Raw genomic sequence first — 21323 nt, 5'->3', positions numbered from 1 at the left:
CAGCTCCTCTTCCTCCCCCAATGTGTCCTAGCATCCGCCTTGTCCCCCACTGCCCTTCCAGCATTGCTACATCTCCCTGCCCCACTGCTCCCCCTGCTGTCCCACACTGCATCAGTGGACCTCCCCTTGTCACCCACCCTCACTCCCTCAGCATTCTCTCCTTACTCGCCTGTGCCCTATGGGTGCTGAAATGCACATGTGACTGGAGCTTTGGGGCCTGAGTGGGCAGAAGGGAAAGGTTTTTTCCTCACACATTACCAGTGTGGACTCACAACCTTAACTCCTGCTAACCAGCTTTCTAGGATTACAAACCGGGAAGAGGATGATGGTGTGTTCTCTCTTCCATGGGCAGACTGCTCTCCAGATATTGGCCATCCATCCTTTCCTCAAAGCTTTGATTAGAAACGTAGCTGAGCATCCCAGGCTCTTTTAGGTAAGCCCCCAAAGTTTCATTTTATTTTTCTCTCCAAGACCTTGTTTACACTGGAGAAGTTTGCCGTGGTTACCTCTGGTCCCTCTAGAAAGCCCATCACACATTTCGTTCCACACATAAACACAGTCTCAAAGGGGAGCAGGTGATCATGCCACTGTGTGGCTTAGATTTGCATTCTGCAGAACTAATTACCATGAAAGTTGGTGATGTGTTGATGCCAGTATGGGCAGAGACTACCAGTAGTGCAAATATCCTCCCACCATGATTCTGCGATACTTTCATGTTTATCTAGGCCTATCAAATCTGTCTAGGTTTTAATACTGTATAATGCTCACCATTGTCCTACCTCTGGAATTCATGTCTCATTAAGCTTATTACTTTTTCTGGTCTTCAACATGAGACTAAAATTCATGCACCTTCCCACTTTGGCTCATTTTCTTTAAAGAGAGCAACATATGCCCACATATGGCACATTGGATCAGACCATTGAGTCTAATATACTGCCTCCTCTAATATAACTTATTTACCTGTTGCTGATTTGGGATATGAACATATTACCACCTATACTCAAGGGATAAGGGGAGATATAGACAAAAATCTCATTCTACCCTGTATGCATCTTTTCTCAAAAGAGGAGATACGTAGAGCCATGCAAATCTGCAGATACCTGCTTTATATCTATGGCCATTTTTGCAAATGTGGATGCAGATACAAATTTTGTATCTAGAACCTTACACGGATAGACGCTTTATATCCATGGCTATCTGCATCCACAAATGTGGATGCAAATAGCCACAGCTCATTTTTGCGGATATGGATACAAATTTTGTATCCTTGCAGGGCTCTAGAGATATAGTCCTTTTACTTGGCCATCCACCTGCTCCATTAAGCTACGGATAGGGATATATGACTATAAAGCATCCTAAGGAGAGGAATGTAGGTGAAACTGCTGACCAATTGGATGTGGTTCAGATTTTCAAGTGCTATGAAATGTTACCCATTTTTAACCCATTTTCTACTTTTTATCACTTGCTTTTTTTTTATGTCATGTATTATAAACATTTAACCCACATTTTGTCCATTTGGGATTTTAAGAGGAATGTCAATAGGGCTATACTTGGATAGGAGATTTCAAAGAAATATTCAAGGGCTCCAAGAATTGGTACTAGCATTATTTCCAGGTGTTGTCTTTTCTTCTAAGTCACTACTGAACCAAATTAGGCCTGGTGTGTGTGTAGGAAGTGGTAATGAGAGCAGTGCACTCTTTTCCCTCTGAGCTAGTATTGAGACATTTCCCCAACAAGACCGTTAAGAGATGTTGTGTTTAAAGCAATAATTTTGGCTTGAATGTAAAATGAAGGTTCTGCCTACTTGAGAACTTTAGAACTTCTGTGGTACTTTTTGTAAGAGTTGGGATATTAGTATAGATGTCCAAGCCAAATTACAATTATTTGGTTAATTGTGATTATATTCTGCCCCACCTAAAACTCCACCTTGCTGTTTCAAATGGAAAAATATATTTTCGTATTCTTAATTGTTGGGGAATGTTGTTATGTGCTATTAAACAGCTGTTGCATTTACCCCATAAATGGCTGCATTTCAGTGGTAGGTAAAATGTTTGATGTGTGTAGTTCATACACCAATTCTTCATAAAGTACTCTGCTACCCTTCTGGGAAAGTCATTCTATAAGAATATATTGTTAAGAATATATATTTTCTAATAACTCATTTTGAGAACTAAGAACTGAGATTTTCTAAGCCTTGAGAAAATTAATCATGGAATAGGAATGACAGCACATATGTAGATTTTTTTTCCAAATTACTTGAGAAACCTGGCAAATTGTGTATTGGTCTCTAACAGGTTTTGCTTGTGGGCTGTAAAGATTGATTAATTTCTTTATAAATCATTTGGAAGATGGTGGTGAGTGCTACATAAGTGCTTATTATTAGTAGTAACATCAAGTATTCAAAGACCTTAAGAGCAAGGATAAAAGTTTGACACAAAGATTTCAAGTGTTATGAAAAATGCTTGATAAATAGGCTATTTTACTACTACCATGTGATTCTCCATTGTCTGCATTCATGGCTATGCCAACACAAAAAGGAAGACAGCAATTTCATGTACCCTAACAATGTTTACTCTTTACAGATCACATGACTTTGTAGAATTAATGGAAATCTTAGAATACACTGTGAAATGAGCAGTGTGTACAGAGTACTATAAGAAGTCCCTTCAACATAACCTTGAGTATATTTTTCCTAGTGTGTAGGTTTCAAAAGTGGTTTGTAATAGTAGCAGGTTGTTCTTGTAGCTTGTACTGTTGAAACTTTAATTCTTATTATTTATCTTGTGTGGCTCTGACCACAGTTTCTGCACTTAATAAACAAATATTACTCAAGTTGCTAATTAATGCTAGGTCTAAGAAACTAAGGCTCAGTCAGGGAAAGTGACTTGTCCAAGATTATATAACAAGTTAGTAGCAGAGCTAGGAATAGAACCCACCTTCCCAACTAGTCCCCATCTTTAGCTCTAACAATTTTTAACAAACAAATACATTTATCAGTGATAAAAAAAAAGAATAAAGTTGTGGTGCAGTGTCAAAATGTTCACAAATAATAGAAGAAATATTTTGATAGCCTGTATTCCAGGGTTAGGTAAAATCTTCAGAAACTCAAATCCCCAGCATGCAGTGTAATGTTTAAACATTTGTAGACTACAAATCCCAGCAAGCAGTGCACTTGTAAAGTCCTTAGAGACTACAAATCCCAACATGCAGTGTGGGAGGGACGGCCAATCCCTGCGCTGATACTACAGTACCCAGGATGCAAAGTGGTAACGCGGCCTTTGTTGATTTCAGATCTTCTGTCCCCCAGGCAGCACTGGATAACCATGAGCAGGGACCCCCACTTTGCGGGGAGAGGGTGCAAAGCCCAGGTCTGCAAGGGAGGAGTGGTCCGTTACCTAGGCCTTTCCTGAGGAGGTAAGAGCAAAGTCAATGTAACTTCCCATAACTGTCTTCAAGAGATGTATCCCCCTCCTTAGTTCTTAGGGTGCTCTCCTGGTGGCATTGGATCTTTCCTCCCTCCTGCTTTTAAGGGGCTGTGACTTCCCTTCTGATCATCTCATATAGAGCCTGTTATAGGAATGGGACTTTACTTTTCCAGCCCCTGAAGGTGCTCTCACCACCTACAGTGAGGGACCCACACTTTCCCCAGCCATCCGAGTGAGGCTGAGAACTTCCTGTCTTGAAGTGCAGCTGCCTGAGGATCCTTAGAGGAATAACGTGCTGCTCTTCTTGCTTCCCAAGGGACTTTGTGGGATAAGGATGTTAAGAAGCAGGTAATTGGCTAATTTTGTAGTCTGCAATTTGTATTGTCTTCACAATTAGTCGATAAGTGAAGGTGCTTAGTCCCAGCTCGCTCTGGGTGCAGGAACTACCCCTGCTGCGGCTCTGCAGTTTAAATGTAGTAGGAGCCGGGCACACAGGTAGCCTGACTCCTACGACATTTAAACTGCGGAGCCGGGGGTAGCTCCTGGAGCCAGTGTGAGCTGGAACTGAGCAGTCTCGGCTCACGCCAGCTCCGGGACCACTATGGCTCTGCCTCCTCTCCCCTCCCCATGCATCGCGGAGATAGTGCTGGGGGGAATCGGATTTTAAGCTGGCTCCCCCCCTGCTGCCTCTGTATCAGAGGCAGCAGGGAAGGGGAGAAGCGAGTAGTCACTTGACTATCTGATAAGCCTAGGCTTATTGGGTAGTTGACTACTCGGCTAGTCGCTTACACCCCTATTGTGGGACTGACTTTCCTAAATCTTTGGGAGCATCTGGGATGCTCCTAATTGCTAAGCCCAGGGCACATAACAGCTTACATTATCAGAGATATTGGATCTTCATTGATACCTTGCTGTGTGTAGAATTATCAAGCTATGCTCATGCCTTTTAAATTTTTTTTTTTTTTTTTTTAAATATAGGACACCCACTGGAATCCTGAGAAATTGCAATGCATGTTTCAAATCTCCAGTAAGTGTTTCTATACATCTCTCCTCCCCTTTGGGAAGAGAATGGTTTTCCCTCCAAAATCAGTGCTGCCCTGGACTACAGCTAGACGGTGTTGTAGATTGCTTCCCTTCTTGTCCAGGGAGCAGTGTTGCAGTCGGGTACTCTTACTTGCTCTTTTGCTCTCTCTCTCTTCTAGGGAATAACAGCAGCTATAGCAGTTGATTACATGGATCAGCTTTGTTTCATGCTAAATATGGTGGTGAACAGAGTAGCATTTAGATGTTCTGCCAGTTACTGTGTAAATACAGGACAGTGATATCTTTCATCTTCAATATGTGTATTCCTCCTGGTATACAGACAGAAACTAAACTTCACATAATCTGTTATTGCCATATGAATGTAGTGTGTCACTCTGTCATGTTGAGCTATCGGTACTCAGGTAGCAGCAGAACAGGATCCCTGAGAACTATTATGTTTAAGAGTATGTCTATACTGTAGAGAAATGATGTGTACCCCTGGGGGAATACAAAGGTTTTACTGGGGGTATATCCACTCATCTCAGTATTTGCCCAGTTTTACAACAGGCTATGTGAAAAACACTATCAAAGTCAATGCAAACTAAAATTTCATACAGACAAAATGAGAAAACAGTTTTTCAATAATGGAGTATTGTGATACCTTTGCTTACAAAATCTGAATACAAGTAGTGATAGAAATGTAGCCGTGTTAGTCTGGTGTAGCTGAAACAAAATACAGGACTATGTAGCACTTTAAAGACTAACAAGATGGTTTATTAGGTGATGAGCTTTCGTGGGCCAGACCCACTTCCTCAGATCAAATAGTGGAAGAAAATAGTCACAACCATATATACCAAAGGATACAATTTAAAAAAAAGATACAATTATTTTTTTTAATTGTATCCTTTGGTATATATGGTTGTGACTATTTTCTTCCACTATTTGATCTGACGAAGTGGGTCTGGCCCACGAAAGCTCATCACCGAATAAACCATCTTGTTAGTCTTTAAAGTGCTACATAGTCCTGTATTTTGTTTGAATACAAGTAATTTTTAAGTGAGGTGAAGATTGGGGGTATGCAAGATAAATCTGACTGCTAAAAGGGATATAGTAGTTGGGAAAGGCTGAGAATCTCTGCTGTAAGGCATGCCCATAATCCAAGCTCCAGATCTTAAAAACCCATGCTTACCAGGTCCACCTGCTAGTATCCACACTGTAGAGCTATACCTAGTCCATACCCATGTAGCCAAGTCCACGCTGGCACTGCAGTGTCACATATAGTGTTAGGATATCTGAGAGTAGGTTTACATGTATCCTGGAGAGATGACTTCAAGTGAAAAGGATAGCTTAGTTTTCATGGCTTATTTAATCTTTTTGCTTTTAGCTGAACCAGTGGTTGATCCTAATATTTATGGTGGTTCAGCAATATGTATTATCTCCGGGGAAAAATATTGCAGGTTCTCTTAGTGCTAGAGCACAACTGTCATTCAAACAATAGGAGTGCTGTTCCTGAGTTCTTATACAATCCAAACTACTCAACAGGCACATACATTTTTGGAATTGGATACTGGCTTTCTGAGAGTTTATTTTTAAAAGAAAATAACCAGGACTATGTAGCACTTTAAAGACTAACAAGATGGTTTATTAGGTGATGAGCTTTCGTGGGCCAGACCCACTTCCTCAGATCAAATAGTGGAAGAAAATTGTCACAACATGGCTACATTTCTATCACTATTTTTAAAAGGTTTACAAAGTAAAATACATCTTCTACTTGGAAGAACTCACAAACTACATGGCAGTGACTGGTACTGAATAGTGTGATAAGTTAGTCCTTCACAGTGAAAATCCAAGTGAGTAAACTAGTTTTCCTTTTCACCTAAATGATACTTCAGGAATAAACAGATACTTAATATCTCTTCTGATCAGTTCCCTCTGGGACACTGTCATGTCATACAGTGCTGAATTAGCGGAATGTTAAAAGCACTCTCTGCTCTACAGATCCAGTCTCCAAGGTCCAGTCAGTCAGATGGAGTCAATAAAGAAGATTTACTGCGTGAAATTGAAGAACTGAAACAGAAGGATCTTGATCTGGATCGGGAAATTGCACCATTTTTGGCCGAGTATGTTCTTTGATAGTTTTAAGTTTAGCTTGAGGCTTGGGGTTTTTTTTTTTTTTTTTTTTTAAACAAAACAAAGTCCAAGTGACAGTGTTGGAAACTGCCCCTACTTGTTGGTGATGCTGATACTGCATTATGACAAAAAATCTGTTTGGTTAGGAATAGTGTTAATTTCAGCATTGTTTCAACTACAAAACTGAACCAAGTCTCTCTGTCTTTTGTTTTGTTTTTTTGCAAAGCAAGGCTGGATTTAATCAGTACTTGGATTGGAGATGTTTAAGGGAAACCTGGGTTGCACAATTGTGATTCTAGTAGGCAGTGCTGTTCCACATGGGTACTGTGTTTCTAGAAGTATTGTCATTCAGATGAGATGTAAAACTAAGATCCCTGGTTGTGGTCAAGTTGTAATTTAATCCAAAATGAGTCTGCCTTCTTAAATTCCCATTTAAGTTTCACCTGGAAGTATTAATTTCTTGCCTTATGCTTGATGTGAGCTGTCTTAACATCAGCTCTCATCTTACATCCCAGGAACAGCTGTATTTCTATGGTAGGCAAGTTTTCTGTAAAACATATTGGAATGAATGGTGCTATATAAAAGATATTGAAGCCCTCCTTATGATGGCGTTATCCTAGGTTTTGCCTAGCAGCAGGATTCTTGAGGATGGGCTGCAGTTTGACTTTTGGTGGGTTATAAACTATGAAAGCAGAATGCTGTCTTCTACAGATAACACATAGGCTGTGTCTAAACTGGTACCCTTTTCCGGAAATGCTTAAAATGGAACAGTTTTCCATTATAAGTATTTCCGGAAAAGCGCGTCTACATTGGCAGGATGCTTTTCCGGAAAAGCACTTTTTCCGGAAAAGCGTCTGTGGCCAATGTAGACGCACTTTTCCGGAAAAAAGCCCCGATCGTCATTTTCGCGATCGGGGCTTTTTTGCGGAAAAGACTACTGTGCTGTCTACACTGGCCCTTTTCCAGAATAGTTTTTCCAGAAAAGGACTTTTGCCCGAACGGGAGCAGCATAGTTTTTCCGGAAAAGCACTGACAATTTTACAGTAGATCATCATTGCTTTTCCGGAAAAGCAAGTGGCCAGTGTAGACAGCTTTCAAGTTATTCCGGAAAAGCAGCTGCTTTTCCGGAATAAGTGGCCCAGTGTCTACACACAGCCACAGAGTGCAGCTGCACTGCACCCATAGCTCGAAATAAGGTATGCAATTTGAGCTACGCAAATTGTGTAGCTTATTTTGAAAATTTGGTGCCGTCTACACAGCACTTATTTAGAAATAAATCGCTATTCCGAAATGTCTCTTACTCCTTGTGGAATGAAGTTTACAGGGACATCGGAATAGCAAGCTCGTTATATTTTGAAATAATGGGCACGCTCAAAAGACATGGAATAGCTATTTTGGGTTACCTCCGGTATCTCAAAATAGTGCCTCAATGTTGACGTAGTCATAGTGCATAGGATTAGACAGGTACAAATAAAAGGAACAATGAAGTTGATTCAAAGTTTTGCTATTTCCTGTCAGATAAGCAGCCTAATTCCTTAACTCTTTCTTTTGCCAACCAATCAGACCTATTCTTTTTATTTGTCGCGAGATTTCTTATTTTTCTTTATGCCCAGTGCTGAGTACTATTTTTAGCTTTATTTTGTTGTGGAAAGATTGCTCTTCCATTCAGCCTTCCCATCAATAGTTTTTAAAGACTCAGGTCTTACCTTCAGAGTTCTGTAGGTAGCAGGGCAGGTTGTGTGGTTTTGGCAGGTTCTGGTATCCCTCACAAGTATCTTATCATTACTAAAAAAATGTGACAAATCAGCAGTACTTGCTCTGTGTCACTGTGATCTTTCTGGGTTTGCTGTTACAGAGGTTACAGCCTGGAGGAACTGGAGAAACACATCTCTCTGCTCCATGAGTACAATGATATTAAAGACACTGGACAGATGTTGCTGGGCAAGCTGGGTAAGAAGGGAAAGACTAATATGAAACTTTCCTTAGTAAATGTTTCCATCTGTCCTTGGGTCCTCGGGCTTATCTTCAAAATTCTCCAGTTTTAGAAATCTCTCATTAAAGCCCCATCTTCAAATACAAATACATCTCAAGCCTATAGGGATCTTCCCAACAGAATAGCAGAACTACAGAGGGTTAGGCAGGGTGTCTTCCTGATCCTCTGAGTGGGATGTGGCATTGTCACATGACAACTGCTAATGTTTTTCTGTGGCGTATCAAAGATGATCCTTCTGTAACTGATAAATAGTCTGTAGTGTTGTGTTTTCTGCACTAAAAAAGACTTGGGAAATAATCCAGCAGTTAGGAGTGAAGTGGGGTGAGCTCTAAGATAACTAAGGTTAGAGAGAGTCAAGTCTTTCCTACTTACTAACCTGAGTCATAACAACCATGCAGCTAGCCAAAACTCTTGCTAACTAATCTACTGTTCTCTTTGTAATGGAACCTGTGGTATTTATTCCTTTCTAGCCATGATTAGAGGGGTCACCACAAAGGAGCTGTACCCCCAATTTGACCTGGAACTTACGGACTAGCACTGAAACTGAAAACTACAATCTCCTGCAGAGATCACCGTTACTGGGACGCTGTATGTTGGTACCATACATCTTGAGAACTTACAGACAAAGATTGTAAAAATGCAAAGACTTTCATGGAAGCATTTTTACTTGGCTGCTTCATTTTTAAGAGTATCTAACTTGTAGATTGAAAAGCTGTTGAATTTATCACCTGTTCCCCTCTTTAGCAATGGGGAGGCTTGAAGTGTCTTGAGTGTTAGGCTTCTCGTACTGTTCATTTTATTTAACTTAAAGGTTATAATTCAGAATTTAATTAATCTCCTCAGTGTTGCACGATGTGATGGGTGATCTTTGACAAGTCTTACATGGGAAAGCAATTGTTAAGTATCATTCAATTGATGGAGGAGGGGGCAGAAATGGAGATGGGAGAATATGCAGAGCTGTGGGCTTTTTTTTGTTTTGCTAAAAACCTCAGCAGGATAAAAGGAAACCTGCTAAGAAGCAAGGTATTTTTATGCTCATGCTGAAAAAGTTGTGGATGCACGTTATCTTAGTACCCTACTGAATTCAGTTCTAGAAGCTGGTTGAGGCTGCATATCTATAGTTGTAAATAAATGGAAAAACATTAACTTGTGTTGCTGAATTGTACACTCTGAATAAATGATTAACTTTTATGAAATCAAAGGACTGGAAGAGACTTTAAGTGGTCATGTAGCACAGTCCTCTGCACTTATGTTTCTTAGCAATTCACTCTGATAGCCTTTCTGTGGGCTAAGAAAAACAGAACATAACTGTACTCTCAGGCTATAGATGTAATAGCGTAGTCCAGGGGTGGCCAACCCACTCTGGGCAAAGAGCCAAGATAGCAGTGGATCCAGCCTGAAGAGCCAGGGCAAAGTTGTCAAACAAAAACAACAACAAAAGGACAGCATCTTTTACCACTTTAAGAGGAGCCCCCGGTCATGCAAAAAAAAATCTCTGCCCCTTTAAGAAAATGCTTTTAAACATGTTTTGAGGCTTTTTGGCTACAGGTGGCTCCCGCTGCCATCTTTAATGGCGGCACTGGACGGCTCCCCTACCTAGGTCAGTGCCAGGAGGAGAAGGCCACTTTGGGGAGTGCGGGAGCAGCTTACAAGCCATGGGGGGGGGGGGGGGGGGGGGAGGAAGAGCCGCATGTAGCTCATGAGCCTTAGGTTGGCCACGGCTGGTGTAATCAATTAACAGATTAACCAATAAACAAAAGCTTCTAGATTAATGCTATAGACTACATGCATTTCCCTCCGTTCTCCCCCCCCCCCCCAGTAAGTTTTAGCAGGCTGGCCAGCAGCCTGGCTTATTTCTGGATCATGCCAGGTCTGAGACCTATCCCTGCTGCGGCTCTGCATTTAAAGTGTATTAGGCCCAACTCAGTTCCAGTTTGCACCAGGTCCGGGAGCTCAGACTCACCCTCCGCAGACAGGGGCTGCTGCCACCCCACACTGCTGCCTCTTTATGAGAGGCAGCAGCACAGGGCAACAAGCAGCTGGTCCACAAGAAGAGCTGCTTTTTAAACTGGCTTCACTGGCAGACTAGCTCCTGTCTGGCACCCCGCACTGCTGCTGGCCCCGCTCCCAGGCACTACAGAATAGTCGACTAACTGATAAGAATTCATGAGACTAACCGATATTTAACATCCCTATCTCAGACTACTTTTTTCTGTGTGCCATTATAATTTCAGCTCGGAACTCCTCTTCAAGCACTTCAATCAGTGAGGCATCACTGTTGATGGTTGCATATCAGAATGATCAGTTACCTCTCCTTCATTTCCAGATATTGACTCAAAGAGATCAGTAATATACTGAGGAGCTTGCTTAACCTGTATTCAGCATTAGTCACAGAAGCCAAAACATACTTCACTTCTCACATAATAGAGAAGCTGCTGGCATCAAAAGAATGATAGTTATGGCTGTAGAATTAAGGTAGTTTCCCTAGGAGCATTTTAGGGATTGACACTTGTATTTATTATATAGGGCACTCTTGTGAAGCCACAACCTTAATTCCGCCTTAGTGAAGCTTTCTACAAATTTCATCCTGGGTAGACAACTGTCTGTATGGGATGTACCATTAATACATAAGAGTTAGTACAGATGCTTGCATAGGTAAATACAGTTTCTTCTATTAGGGTGATACCCTTATCCATTTTCTTCTTCTTGCTCCTCTGTTGCTCACTGACCTCCCTGTCCTCTCCCTCTAGCCATCAGCACATCAGCCCAAGAGGTGTGTCTGCCTCCCTGGACTTCCCCTAAGGTAGTGGATTAACTACAATATGACAAATGGGGGTATCCTGTTGTAGGTGCAATAAGGGAGGGAGATTGAGAGAACAAACATATCCCTGTATGTTAATTGACACTGGAGCATTATATGTTCTATTCCAAAAGAAAACTAGCATACATAAGATGCAAGCTCTGTCTTCAGTGAGTTAGCATGCTCAATAGCACTATAGTTGGGAATACAATCTTTAGTCACAAGGGGGCAGGAGTTCTCCATTACTGCTTTAGCTTCATTTTACATCACTGTGCAGAGGAACTTGGAGATATTTGAAAAAAAATCCATGAATTAAGTTAAAGCAATAAAGGAGGGTTTTGGGTTTTTTTTGGTAAACTCAAAAGGAGAAGAGATATGACCATCACTCTTGTACATACAGGGACACTTACGAAAATTCATTCAAATTAACTAAAAGCTGTGAATGTAAAGTGGATTAGTTAAATGGCATTCAACTAAGTGGAAAGTCTCATTCAGAATTAAATCCACTTTCAGCTTATTTGGATTAATGTTCTGAGGGCTTGTCAACACTTAAAATGCTACAACAGCACTGTATTGGGGGGGAGCAGGCAGTTCTGCAGGATCCAGTGAAGCTGGCTCCCCCGAGTCCATTTATTCAAGAATTCCCACCTGCCCCCCACACTGCTGTCTCTGTAGGAGGTAGCAGGGGAAGGGCAGGTGTCTGTGCAGGAACTGGCACACACGAGGAGTTGGCATAAAAGCCAGTTCCCCAAGGGCACTGGGTCCCGCAGCTTGCTGCCTCTGATACAGAGGCAGCATGGAGTGGGAGATGCATGTAGTCATTTGGAATAACTTGGCTTATCAATTAATCATTTAACTGTCTATACGTTAACAGCCCTAGTCTACAGCCGTCTTTGTGAGGACTGAGTTTAACAAAGCCATTCAGGGGAGTGGATTTTTCATATGCTGATTGCTGTAATTAAACCTACTTAATTTTCTAGTGTAGACTAGACCAGAGCACCCTGTGTAAACAAGCCCTTAAATACTTCCTTCCCTGCCAGGATTGCAATTCCTCTTGTCATGGAGTTACTTATCACCTTTTAACAGCTGTCTAGGTACATTTTCAAAAGAGAAACTGTGCCTACATGGGCCTCTTTATACAGGCCTGGAAGAGGTAGAATTTCTTTATACAGGCCTGGAATTTCTCTTTTGGTGGGAGAAATTCTGTAGTGGCGGAAGTGTCATGATGTAGGACAGGTGTAGTGCCTCATTTTTCTTCTGATTTTCTAATTTCCAATCAGGTTCTGCCAATTGATGCCTATAACATTCCCAGCAGTTTTGTAATTGGTCAGAGATAGTGTTCTAAAGTCATCACAGTATATCCAAATAAAAATGTCCTTCAGCTTTGTGTAGTGCCTAACAAACTTGGTCTGCAAGGTATTTCTAACTAGAAAACTTACCCAGTGTTGCTCAGGTTGGTGATGTGAGGGGTGCAGGAAACAGGACAGGGGGTTTGGAGGTGTATGGAAGGCTCAGGGCAGGAGGGTGCAGGATTTAGGCAAGGCAGGCTCAGGCCAAGGGGCTGGGTGCACGCTTCCCCCCAGATCCTCATGAGTGGAGGAGTGTGTGATCCAGAGCAGTGTGATCCAGCCCCATCAGGCCCTCAGAGAGAAGTGGGGGAGACAACTGTGCAGTTTAGCCCCAGCAGCTCCTTAGGGTTGTTACCTCTAACTTTGAGGCCCCACTTGTAATGAGTGTTCCTATTGCGAAGCATAACCTAGATATTAAATGATTGGCATGCCATCAAAATCTTAAGAGTGCAAGTCCTTTAGTACATCTTGGCATCACACTTTTAGTCCTACACATTTTAGAAATACATTAGTTGATGGCTAATGTAACTCATAATTACCTATCTATATTTTAGAAATGTGTGCATCTGTTTGTTCAAGAACTCCTCCAAACGGTAAGAACCAGGACCACCAAATTTGATAGGCAGTTTCCTCTTATCCTCACTTAAAGCAAGGTCAGGGTTTGGTTGTGCCAATGGGATGTGCCTGCAATCTGACTGTTTTCTATAACACAGAAAGGGAGGGAACTAATTGGAGGGACAGCTATACTGCAGGGTGGCCACACAAGGAAGACTATGGCCAGCTGGGGCCAGCGCTTGCCAAAACCCTTCCCCCTCAGCTGCAGTGCTGGCCTGAGGAGGGTGGGAAGCAGTGCTGGCTACCCCCGCCAGAGGAATCACAGCCCACCCCAGCAGCATGCTCACCCCCCATTTGGCCTGCATGGCTCTTCCCCTAGGGCCAGGCATAGGGAGCGTTGCTGGGGCTGGCCTGCATGGCCTCTCTCTTCTTGGCTCCCCGTCTTTCCTAGGCCCAGGGGACACTGGCCTGCATGGCCCCTCCACCCTCTGGCTCAGGATTGGGGAGCCCCAGCAAGGTTGGCCTGTGCCCTCCTTTCCCCCTTCCTGGGATCAGGGAGAAGCCAGCTGACAGGGTGTGCAACCACCCCCACCTCCTGAACCTCTCCTCACCCTGTGCCCTGACTCCACCCCCTGCCTCCCACCTCCAATCCTGACTCCCGCACCCCCCCCCACATCTCCAGCCCCCTGCCCTAAGCCCCTACTTAACCCCCCCATACACACACCCCAGCCATCTGCCCTGAGCCTCCCACATCCCCAAGGCCCTGCCCTGACTCCTGCACCCCCCACACTGCCACCCCCAGCCCTGAAGGACCCAGGCAATGCTGGCTAAGTCTTCTAGTGTATACAAATTTGTATTATAGTGTATAATAATGAGCACTAATGGAATCTCAGTAAAGCTGTTTCTCTTTAAAGAAAATGTGCAGATTTGCTGAAGAGTAGGAAAATGTACGAGACCGATGACTACAGATGCATTCAAACAAAAGTCATGGGCTTTGGCCCTGTTGATTTAAATTTGAGTATGAAAGAACAGCATCTTTACCCATAAATTATATCAACTTGGATTTTAATTCACTCCAGTATATTTTTGTTATTACATCCCACGCCAGTGCTCTAAAATAAACCTACCTCTCCCCTCCAACTGGCTGTCTCACTAATCTAATCCAAATTAGTATTACCTTACTTTTGTCCTAGTTGCTTACACAGTAGTTTCTCCTGTGCAGAGCCATTTCTTGTTCAAACCAAGAAAGTTCTACTCCTTTCATGTAAAAAGATTAGTTAATTGAGAAAAGAACCACTTAGGTCATACTCTGTTACAGGGAGTATAAAGAGAATAAAAGGAGTGAAGCCTGCAACACATGCATTGGTTGTATTCCTGCCTCTAAATCAAGAGCATCCCTTGCCAACCTGACATTTCCATTGAAGTCAGTAGGAATTTTTTTGGCTTTGCAAGGAAATGCACACTCATCTCACATATCAACAGTTATGCTAATGTTGTGCAATATTTAAAAAAATATTCTGCCTGTCAATGGAGAAATGTCTTGCCTGAATGAAAACATAAGCAACCCTTAGTATATCAAGGCCCACACCACAGAAGGGCTAATTATGGATTGCAACCACTATTTTTCCTTCGTATTACTCTCCACCTTTCAGTCAGCATATGGTGAGATATTGCTTGCAGATATTCCCTCTGTCCTGTGCAGTTCACTCTCTGTAACCTGATCCATATTGGTATGTCTTTCACCACTCTTAGCCTGGTGGCCCAAGTTTCTCTGAAGCTCCACTTGCACTTTGATCCTAGAGTCTTGAATTGATTTCCGGATATTCCGCAGATTCCAATGTGTTCGCAGGAGAGCACTGTCTAATGTAAAAAAGCCATCCCGTATCCGCCGCACCTGGGTGCACACAGCAGTTGATTTCAGCTCCAAGCCAATCTCGTGAACTACCTTTCGAAGGTACTTCTGGGTCTCATGCAAACACTGGATTTCTGAAGGAGGCAGAAAGACTATATTAGAAGGGCCAGCACATATATGCAACAAAACACCATTCCTGGAAATTCAGACACCAGTCACTGGGATTGACGTGCAAAAAGAAAAGTTAATTCAGCAGAAAAGATGCTCTTTTTTAAGTACATGACTGTATAATCACGATTATACAGAGATCTTGTACAATAGCCCAAGCCTTCAAAAGAGTCAGTTTTACAAAAACAAGTTTCAAATATAAGATCATATAATAAGAGTTAAATATTTGGGCTAGGCAAAGGTCATGGTTTAGCTGCATTTGTGTTTGCCAAAATAATTCAAGACGACCAAAAAGGCCATAAAAGGTGAACCACAAAGCTTTTATAAAAAGACTGGTTAGGATCCCAATTTCTCAATATCTGTACAGATTTAAGAACTTTTAACAATGTTTAATAGGTGCTTTGTCTTCAAATTAAAGCCCAAATCCTGCAAATGGCTACACACATGGACCCAAGGACTTGTGTTGAGCTCCATTAACTTTAATGGGGGTCTATGCAGGCACAAGAATCTGCCTGTAAAAAGTCAATTGCAGAATCAAGTTGTACGGAAATAACCCTTGAAGCAGGTAAGAAAAATCATTGTCCTTACATCAGCTGTGGGAAAATAAGGCATAAGGATATATGACTTGCACTATACCAAAGAAGTGTAGAAGCTGTAGAAACCATTTTCATATTTAGCTAGAAGCCATCTTGTATATCAGAAACCATTTCAGCTTTTCTCTCAAGCACGTAGACCAGAGTGAACTTTCTGTCACCCCGTGAGAAGAGGCCTACAGGATGGGCTATTGGTATGTGTTAATTGGGCTGGTTGGGACAGGAGATGTACTCCCTCGCACCTGTCCGCCATCTTGTTGATAAGGCTTTGTTTTTTCCGAATTTAATTAAGGATTTCTGTAATTGGATGCCCTGACGTCAGACTGTTTGGCTAAGGGTATAAAGAAACTAGGATTGATTGTATTAGCAGTCTTACTGGGCCCGGCTCTGCTGTGACCACGTTTGGCTCATGCTGTGCTTTATTAATTAATAAAGCTGTTTGTTAGCTGCCTAAACACAGAGGAGCGTGTTTTTGCTTCGACAGAAGTTCATGTTAGTGCCAGGTTTGGAATGCAAGCGTCTTTCAATCCTGAATTTAAAACAGATGACAGATTTACAGCCATGGGCACTGGAATTCTTTATTCACAGATCACCTGTGGAACTCCTGCTCACAAGATATCACCAAAGTCAGAAGATAGTAGGATCTAAAAAATAATTTTATGTTCAGTTCCATTATACAGGATTAAAAAAAGTTAATAGAAATATAAGATCTCATGCCGTAGGGCATAAATGGACTACTTCCTTCATTGCTTCCTTAAGTGGGAGGCAGTTGGGTTCACCAAATGACTAGTCATTGTATACATCTCCTGTATCCCCTAAAATGAGATTAAGAGTAGGCCTTGAACACCACAAGCAGAATAAAAAGGGAAGACTAGTTTGTTTTGCAGAAGGATCAGCTTTAAAAAAATGTGGAAGACATTGCACAGGAAGAATTGTGCCTTTTTAACTATCCTTTGAAGTACCGTCAGAAATAGAATACTGAACTAGGTGGACTATCAGACTGATCCAGTACAGTACAGCAGTTATGTTCCTACCAGAAATTGCACAAATGTCTCGATGCTGCTCAATCCTAATCTGGAGATTCCATGTAGCACAAAGATGGTCTGTCAATCTCTCTGGCAAATTTAATCATTGAGGTATTTGCTGAGACTGTCAGTGTTACCACAAAACAGCTAGATGATTTTGCCACTATATTCATATATACTTCCAACATGCTCCCAAATGGGTTAGACCATACCTAGTTGGAATTCTGGAGGTGCAAATTGCAGGCATCGAATTGCTGTGATTAATGGAGGGGTTTTTTCCATTGGGCGAATTAAACCTTCAACAGCCAGCTCATAGGCCTCTTGAGTTTTCAGGTCAATCTTAGAATACCTGGAGAAAGGAAAAGAGCAGTGAATTTGCATTTCCAGCCATCAGAGATTCTGAGGCAGAAGGGACTATCATGACACTCTAGTCCGACTCTTTGCATAACACAGGTTATAAAACTTCTCCAAAATAATTCCTAAAGCGTATTTTATAGAAAATCATCTAATCTTGATTTGATTTAACAGTTGTCAGTGATGGAAAACCCACCATGAAAAATTGCTCCAATGGTTAATTACACTATTTAAAATGTACACCTTTTTTACAGTCTGAATTAGGGATGTAATAGTGTAGTCAATTAACTGATAAGCAAAGTGTATAGGTTAATTTGATAGACTACAAGCATTCCCCCCATCCCTGCCAGTAAATTTTTAGCAGGCTGGCCAACAGCCCAGTTCAGTCCTGGCTCATGCCAGGTCCAGGGCCTACTCCCAGTGTGGCTCTGCATTTAAAGCGTATTAGGAGCGAGACGGGCAGGCAACCCAACTCAGATTCGGCTCATTCCAGGTCTAGGAGTTCAGTCCCCCTCCCTGGACAGGGGCTGCTGCCTCTGTATCAGAGGTGGCAGCATGGGGCGACAGGCAGCCAATCCACAAGGGAAGCTGGTTTTTAAACTGGCTCCCCTTGTTGACCAGATCCCGCATGGCACCCCATGCTGCTGCCTCTGATACAGAGGCAACAGCGCAGAGTGGCAGGGGTCTCCTCGGGAGTGGGGCCAGAATGCACTGGCTGCCAGCCCCCACCCCCGGGGACTATAGAATAGTTGAGTAACCAATAAGAATCCATGAGGTTAACTAACTATTCAATTAACTGATATTTAACATCCCTAGTCTGAATTTGTCTCACTTCAGCTTCCAGCCAGTTTACTTTTCTTTGCTAGATTGATGAGCCCCTTATTAAATATTTGTTCCCTACATAGGTATTTATACACTGTTTTATCACCCTTTAAGCTTTGTCAAAATAAATAGATTCAAGTCTTTGAGTCTCACTCCAATGCCACTTTTCTAACCCTTTAATCATTCTCATGGCTCTTCTCTGAACCCACTTGTTTTTCAAAATCCTTAAAATGTTGACACCAGAATTGGACACAGTATTCTAGTAGCAGTCACACCATTGCCAAATACAGAAGTTGAATAACGTTTCTACTTTTGAGAATCCTGTTTATGCATCCAGGGATCACATTAGCCCCGGTGGCCACCATGGCACTGGGAGCACATGTTCAAAGAGCCTCTGTTTTGTTATAAACACCAAAGATCTGTTCAGTCTCTATAGTTTCTAAGTTAAGCTCCCCAACAACTGTGCCTGATAGACTCATTGCCCTATAAATGATATAAGCCTACGTATTGTCAGTAAGGTTCTACAACTGGAAGGGAAGGCAAACTATCATATCAAGCAGAAGAACTGTCATTTTACCACCATGTCATGTATAGGTTCTAAAGCAACATGGCAATTAAGAAGCCAAAGGTAGCCTCATTAGTCAGAGAACAAGTGGCTGATTTTCCTGTCTGGGTGTGACAGGGAGTTGGCCCTGCTCTGGCCCTTTAAGGGCAAACCCCAGCCTGGAGCAGGGCCTGGGAGTTTAGCCCCAGCTGAGGCTGCATTAGTTGATTAGGGCCCAGCTGGGAGCTATATAAGAGGACGGGCTGCTGCTCCCAGGAAGAGCAGTGAGAGCCTGGCTGCTGGGGGAGTAGGAGGCTGCCTGGAGCTAGGGAAGGGCTGGGGAGGCAAGGCAGGACTAGGAGAGCTCTGGCCACACAAACCCCAGACTGCAGGGCCTGAAGCACGGCCTGCTGAAGAGACAACTACACACAGAAGGGGGACTCAGAGACTGACGTGGGCACTGCCGGAGGGCAGTGTCCTGAAGAGAACGCTGCGGCCTGGAGGGAAGAGGGGAAACACCACCTGAGGGAAGGTACCCTTCCAGCAGAAGGAGCTAATTCCTAGGACAGATGGCAGGGGGTGCTATGGTGGTGAGTGAACCCCCTCACACTGGGGCTCACATCTTTACAACTCATTACAGCAAACAACTGACTAATCTCATTGTTCCAATGATCAGTAAATGACAGCAAGGAAGTCAGGTCATCTAGGGTTTTTGACTAGATACATACATCAGTAGAGCTTTATGATTGGTTCCCTGAATGACAGCAAGAATCCGTTCCAGCTTGTCCCTTGTGACATGATCTGCAAATGTTAGAGGACAAAAGAGGGACATAAATCTTCACTTATATGCATAACCCAGCACCTGAAAAGAGCCTTAGTCTCAAATCAAGATTTGCCATTTCCTGGTCAAATTGTCATATCTAAATGGGTGGGTGGGAAGCCCATGAAAGATGGCTTCAGTGTAACACAAAATAGCAGCACAGGAAGTTGACCAGTCCATACATACCATACCAGTACTTAAAGTGGAAGAGTCTCTGCAGCAAAGGCAATAGAGTTTGCATTCGTTTCAAGATGAAGGCTATAATTCATCACATGAAACATTTCAAGATTTTGTTCAATATCAGAACCTTTATGAAAGTTTCTGATCACATTCTTGGGGTGAGGCTGTCTCCTGAGGTACAAGGAGATGGTGTACACCAGTGATCACCAACCAGTAGATCTACTGATAGAGCTTGCAGCCTCTGACAGGTGATTCTGACTGGTTTGGCCAAGAGGCTATCAAGCGCCAGCATTTTATCTGCCCCTCTCAGTGCTGCCATGCTGCTCCTGCCCTTTGCCTTGGAGCTGTCCCCCTTGCCCCGCCCCCCCAGGAGCTTCCCTGCTCCCCACAGGAAGCAGGGAAGGGAGAGGAGGGGGCACTGATAGGAGGGTACCCCCCTTCCCAGCCTGTATTCTATCTCCACAGAATGGGGTAGGGGGGGGCATGACAGGGCTTGGGATGGAGGGAGTTTGCAGGCTGCTTTTGAGAGTGGTGCAAGGCCACGGCAGGGGAGAGCTTGCCTTAGCCCCACTGCACAACCACTCAGGAGCCACCTGAGGTAAGCAATGTCCAACTGGAGCTCGCATCCCAAAACCTTCCTCCAGTCATGAAACCTCTCCTGCACCCCAAGCCCCTGCCCCAGCCCTGAGCCCCCTGGACTCAAACTCTTACAATACTTGTACCCTGAATCCTCTCCTGCACCTCAACTTCCTGCCTCAGGCTCAACTCAGAGCCCCTCTCACACTCCAAATCCCTTAGCCCAAGACCAGAACCTGCACCCCAACCCTCTGCCCCTGCCTGGTGTAAGGGAGGCAGGAAGGAGGAAAGGAGGGAGGACAGAGAGAGCAGGGGTAGGGCCTTGAAGAAGGGTCATGGAGGAGGTAGGGCAAGGGGATTTGGGTTTGACATAGATCTTGGATTGCACTTAAATTCAAAAAGTGACCTTGTGCTTAAAAAGGTTGGAGTCCACTGGTGTACACTGAAGTTTGTGAACACATATGATCAGGATTTTATATCATTGACAGACATATTGTGGCTGTATTTAGCATACTACAGGGTAATATGTTTACAGTGGTGAGACTTCATGGGAGAATAATCATAAACAAAGATTAGAAAGTTCTTAAAGGTGTGCTAAATGTTGCACAATCTAACACTTTACTTTCTAATTAGAAATCTTTATTTACAACACAACCAACTCTCTTACCAAATGTGGTCTTCTCTATTAGCTTGCCTGTATCCGAGAAGTCATCTGTGGCTTTGCCAAACAGTCCACGAACAGTATAAGTCTTCAAAAAGGAAAAGTGCAAGGTATGGGGGCAACTGTTTGCAACAGCTGAGAAGCTATATCTTGGCATGCAGCAACTACAGGAAATCATGGAACAGGAAAGTTTTCTCTAAAGGAAAGCTGTCTATGCACAGTAAGGGTATGTCTAGACTACATGTCTCTGCCAACAGAGGCATGTAAACTAGGCAACCCGACATAGTCAGAGAAGCCAGGATTTTAATATCCCCAGCGTCATTAAAATAAACATGTCCGCCGTACTGTGCCGGCTCAGCTGATCGTCGGCACAGCGCGAGAGTCAAGATTCGGACCAGTGGACAGGGGAAGCCTTTGTCGACCACTCCAGTAAACCTTGTTTCACGAGGCATA

At 43.1% G+C, this 21323-nt stretch overlaps 2 protein-coding genes across 5 annotated transcripts in view; one reads left to right on the top strand and one right to left on the bottom strand.

The window, feature by feature from the left end:
• The first annotated feature begins 257 nt into the window (after positions 1-257).
• SWI5 (SWI5 homologous recombination repair protein) lies at positions 258-9717 on the top strand. 3 transcript variants are annotated; one of them, XM_075905887.2, is made up of 7 exons: positions 258-433; positions 3292-3414; positions 3627-3773; positions 4404-4452; positions 6447-6568; positions 8434-8528; positions 9042-9717. In XM_075905887.2, the coding sequence occupies exons 3-7, from the start codon at positions 3760-3762 to the stop codon at positions 9104-9106; spliced, it is 345 nt and encodes a 114-aa protein (XP_075762002.2). In that variant the 5' UTR covers positions 258-433; positions 3292-3414; positions 3627-3759; the 3' UTR covers positions 9107-9717. The 3 variants fall into 3 exon arrangements, with proteins under 3 accessions (XP_075762002.2, XP_075762001.2, XP_006119078.2); XM_075905886.2 differs by having other exon boundaries at positions 3599-3773; XM_006119016.5 differs by lacking the exons at positions 258-433; positions 3627-3773 and having other exon boundaries at positions 3238-3414.
• Positions 9718-14323: 4606 nt separating this feature from the next.
• Positions 14324-21323, bottom strand: part of TRUB2 (TruB pseudouridine synthase family member 2) — a 41275-nt gene continuing 34275 nt past the window's right edge. For both annotated transcript variants that reach the window (XM_075905884.2, XM_014571498.3), the window contains exons 5-8: positions 20877-20958; positions 19362-19434; positions 17126-17262; positions 14324-15261 (exon numbers count right to left, since the gene is read on the bottom strand). In XM_075905884.2, coding sequence (XP_075761999.1) covers positions 14924-15261; positions 17126-17262; positions 19362-19434; positions 20877-20958 — 630 coding nt within the window. In that variant the 3' untranslated portion in view covers positions 14324-14923. The remainder of the gene's footprint in view (positions 15262-17125; positions 17263-19361; positions 19435-20876; positions 20959-21323) is intronic.

The sequence above is a fragment of the Pelodiscus sinensis genome, chromosome 23, assembly GCF_052426305.1.
Source record: "Pelodiscus sinensis isolate ZL-2025 chromosome 23, ASM5242630v1, whole genome shotgun sequence".
Classification (NCBI taxonomy): Eukaryota; Metazoa; Chordata; order Testudines; family Trionychidae; genus Pelodiscus; species Pelodiscus sinensis.
Note: the sequence above shows the minus strand (reverse complement) of the source record. Positions and strands in the feature narration are given on the sequence as shown.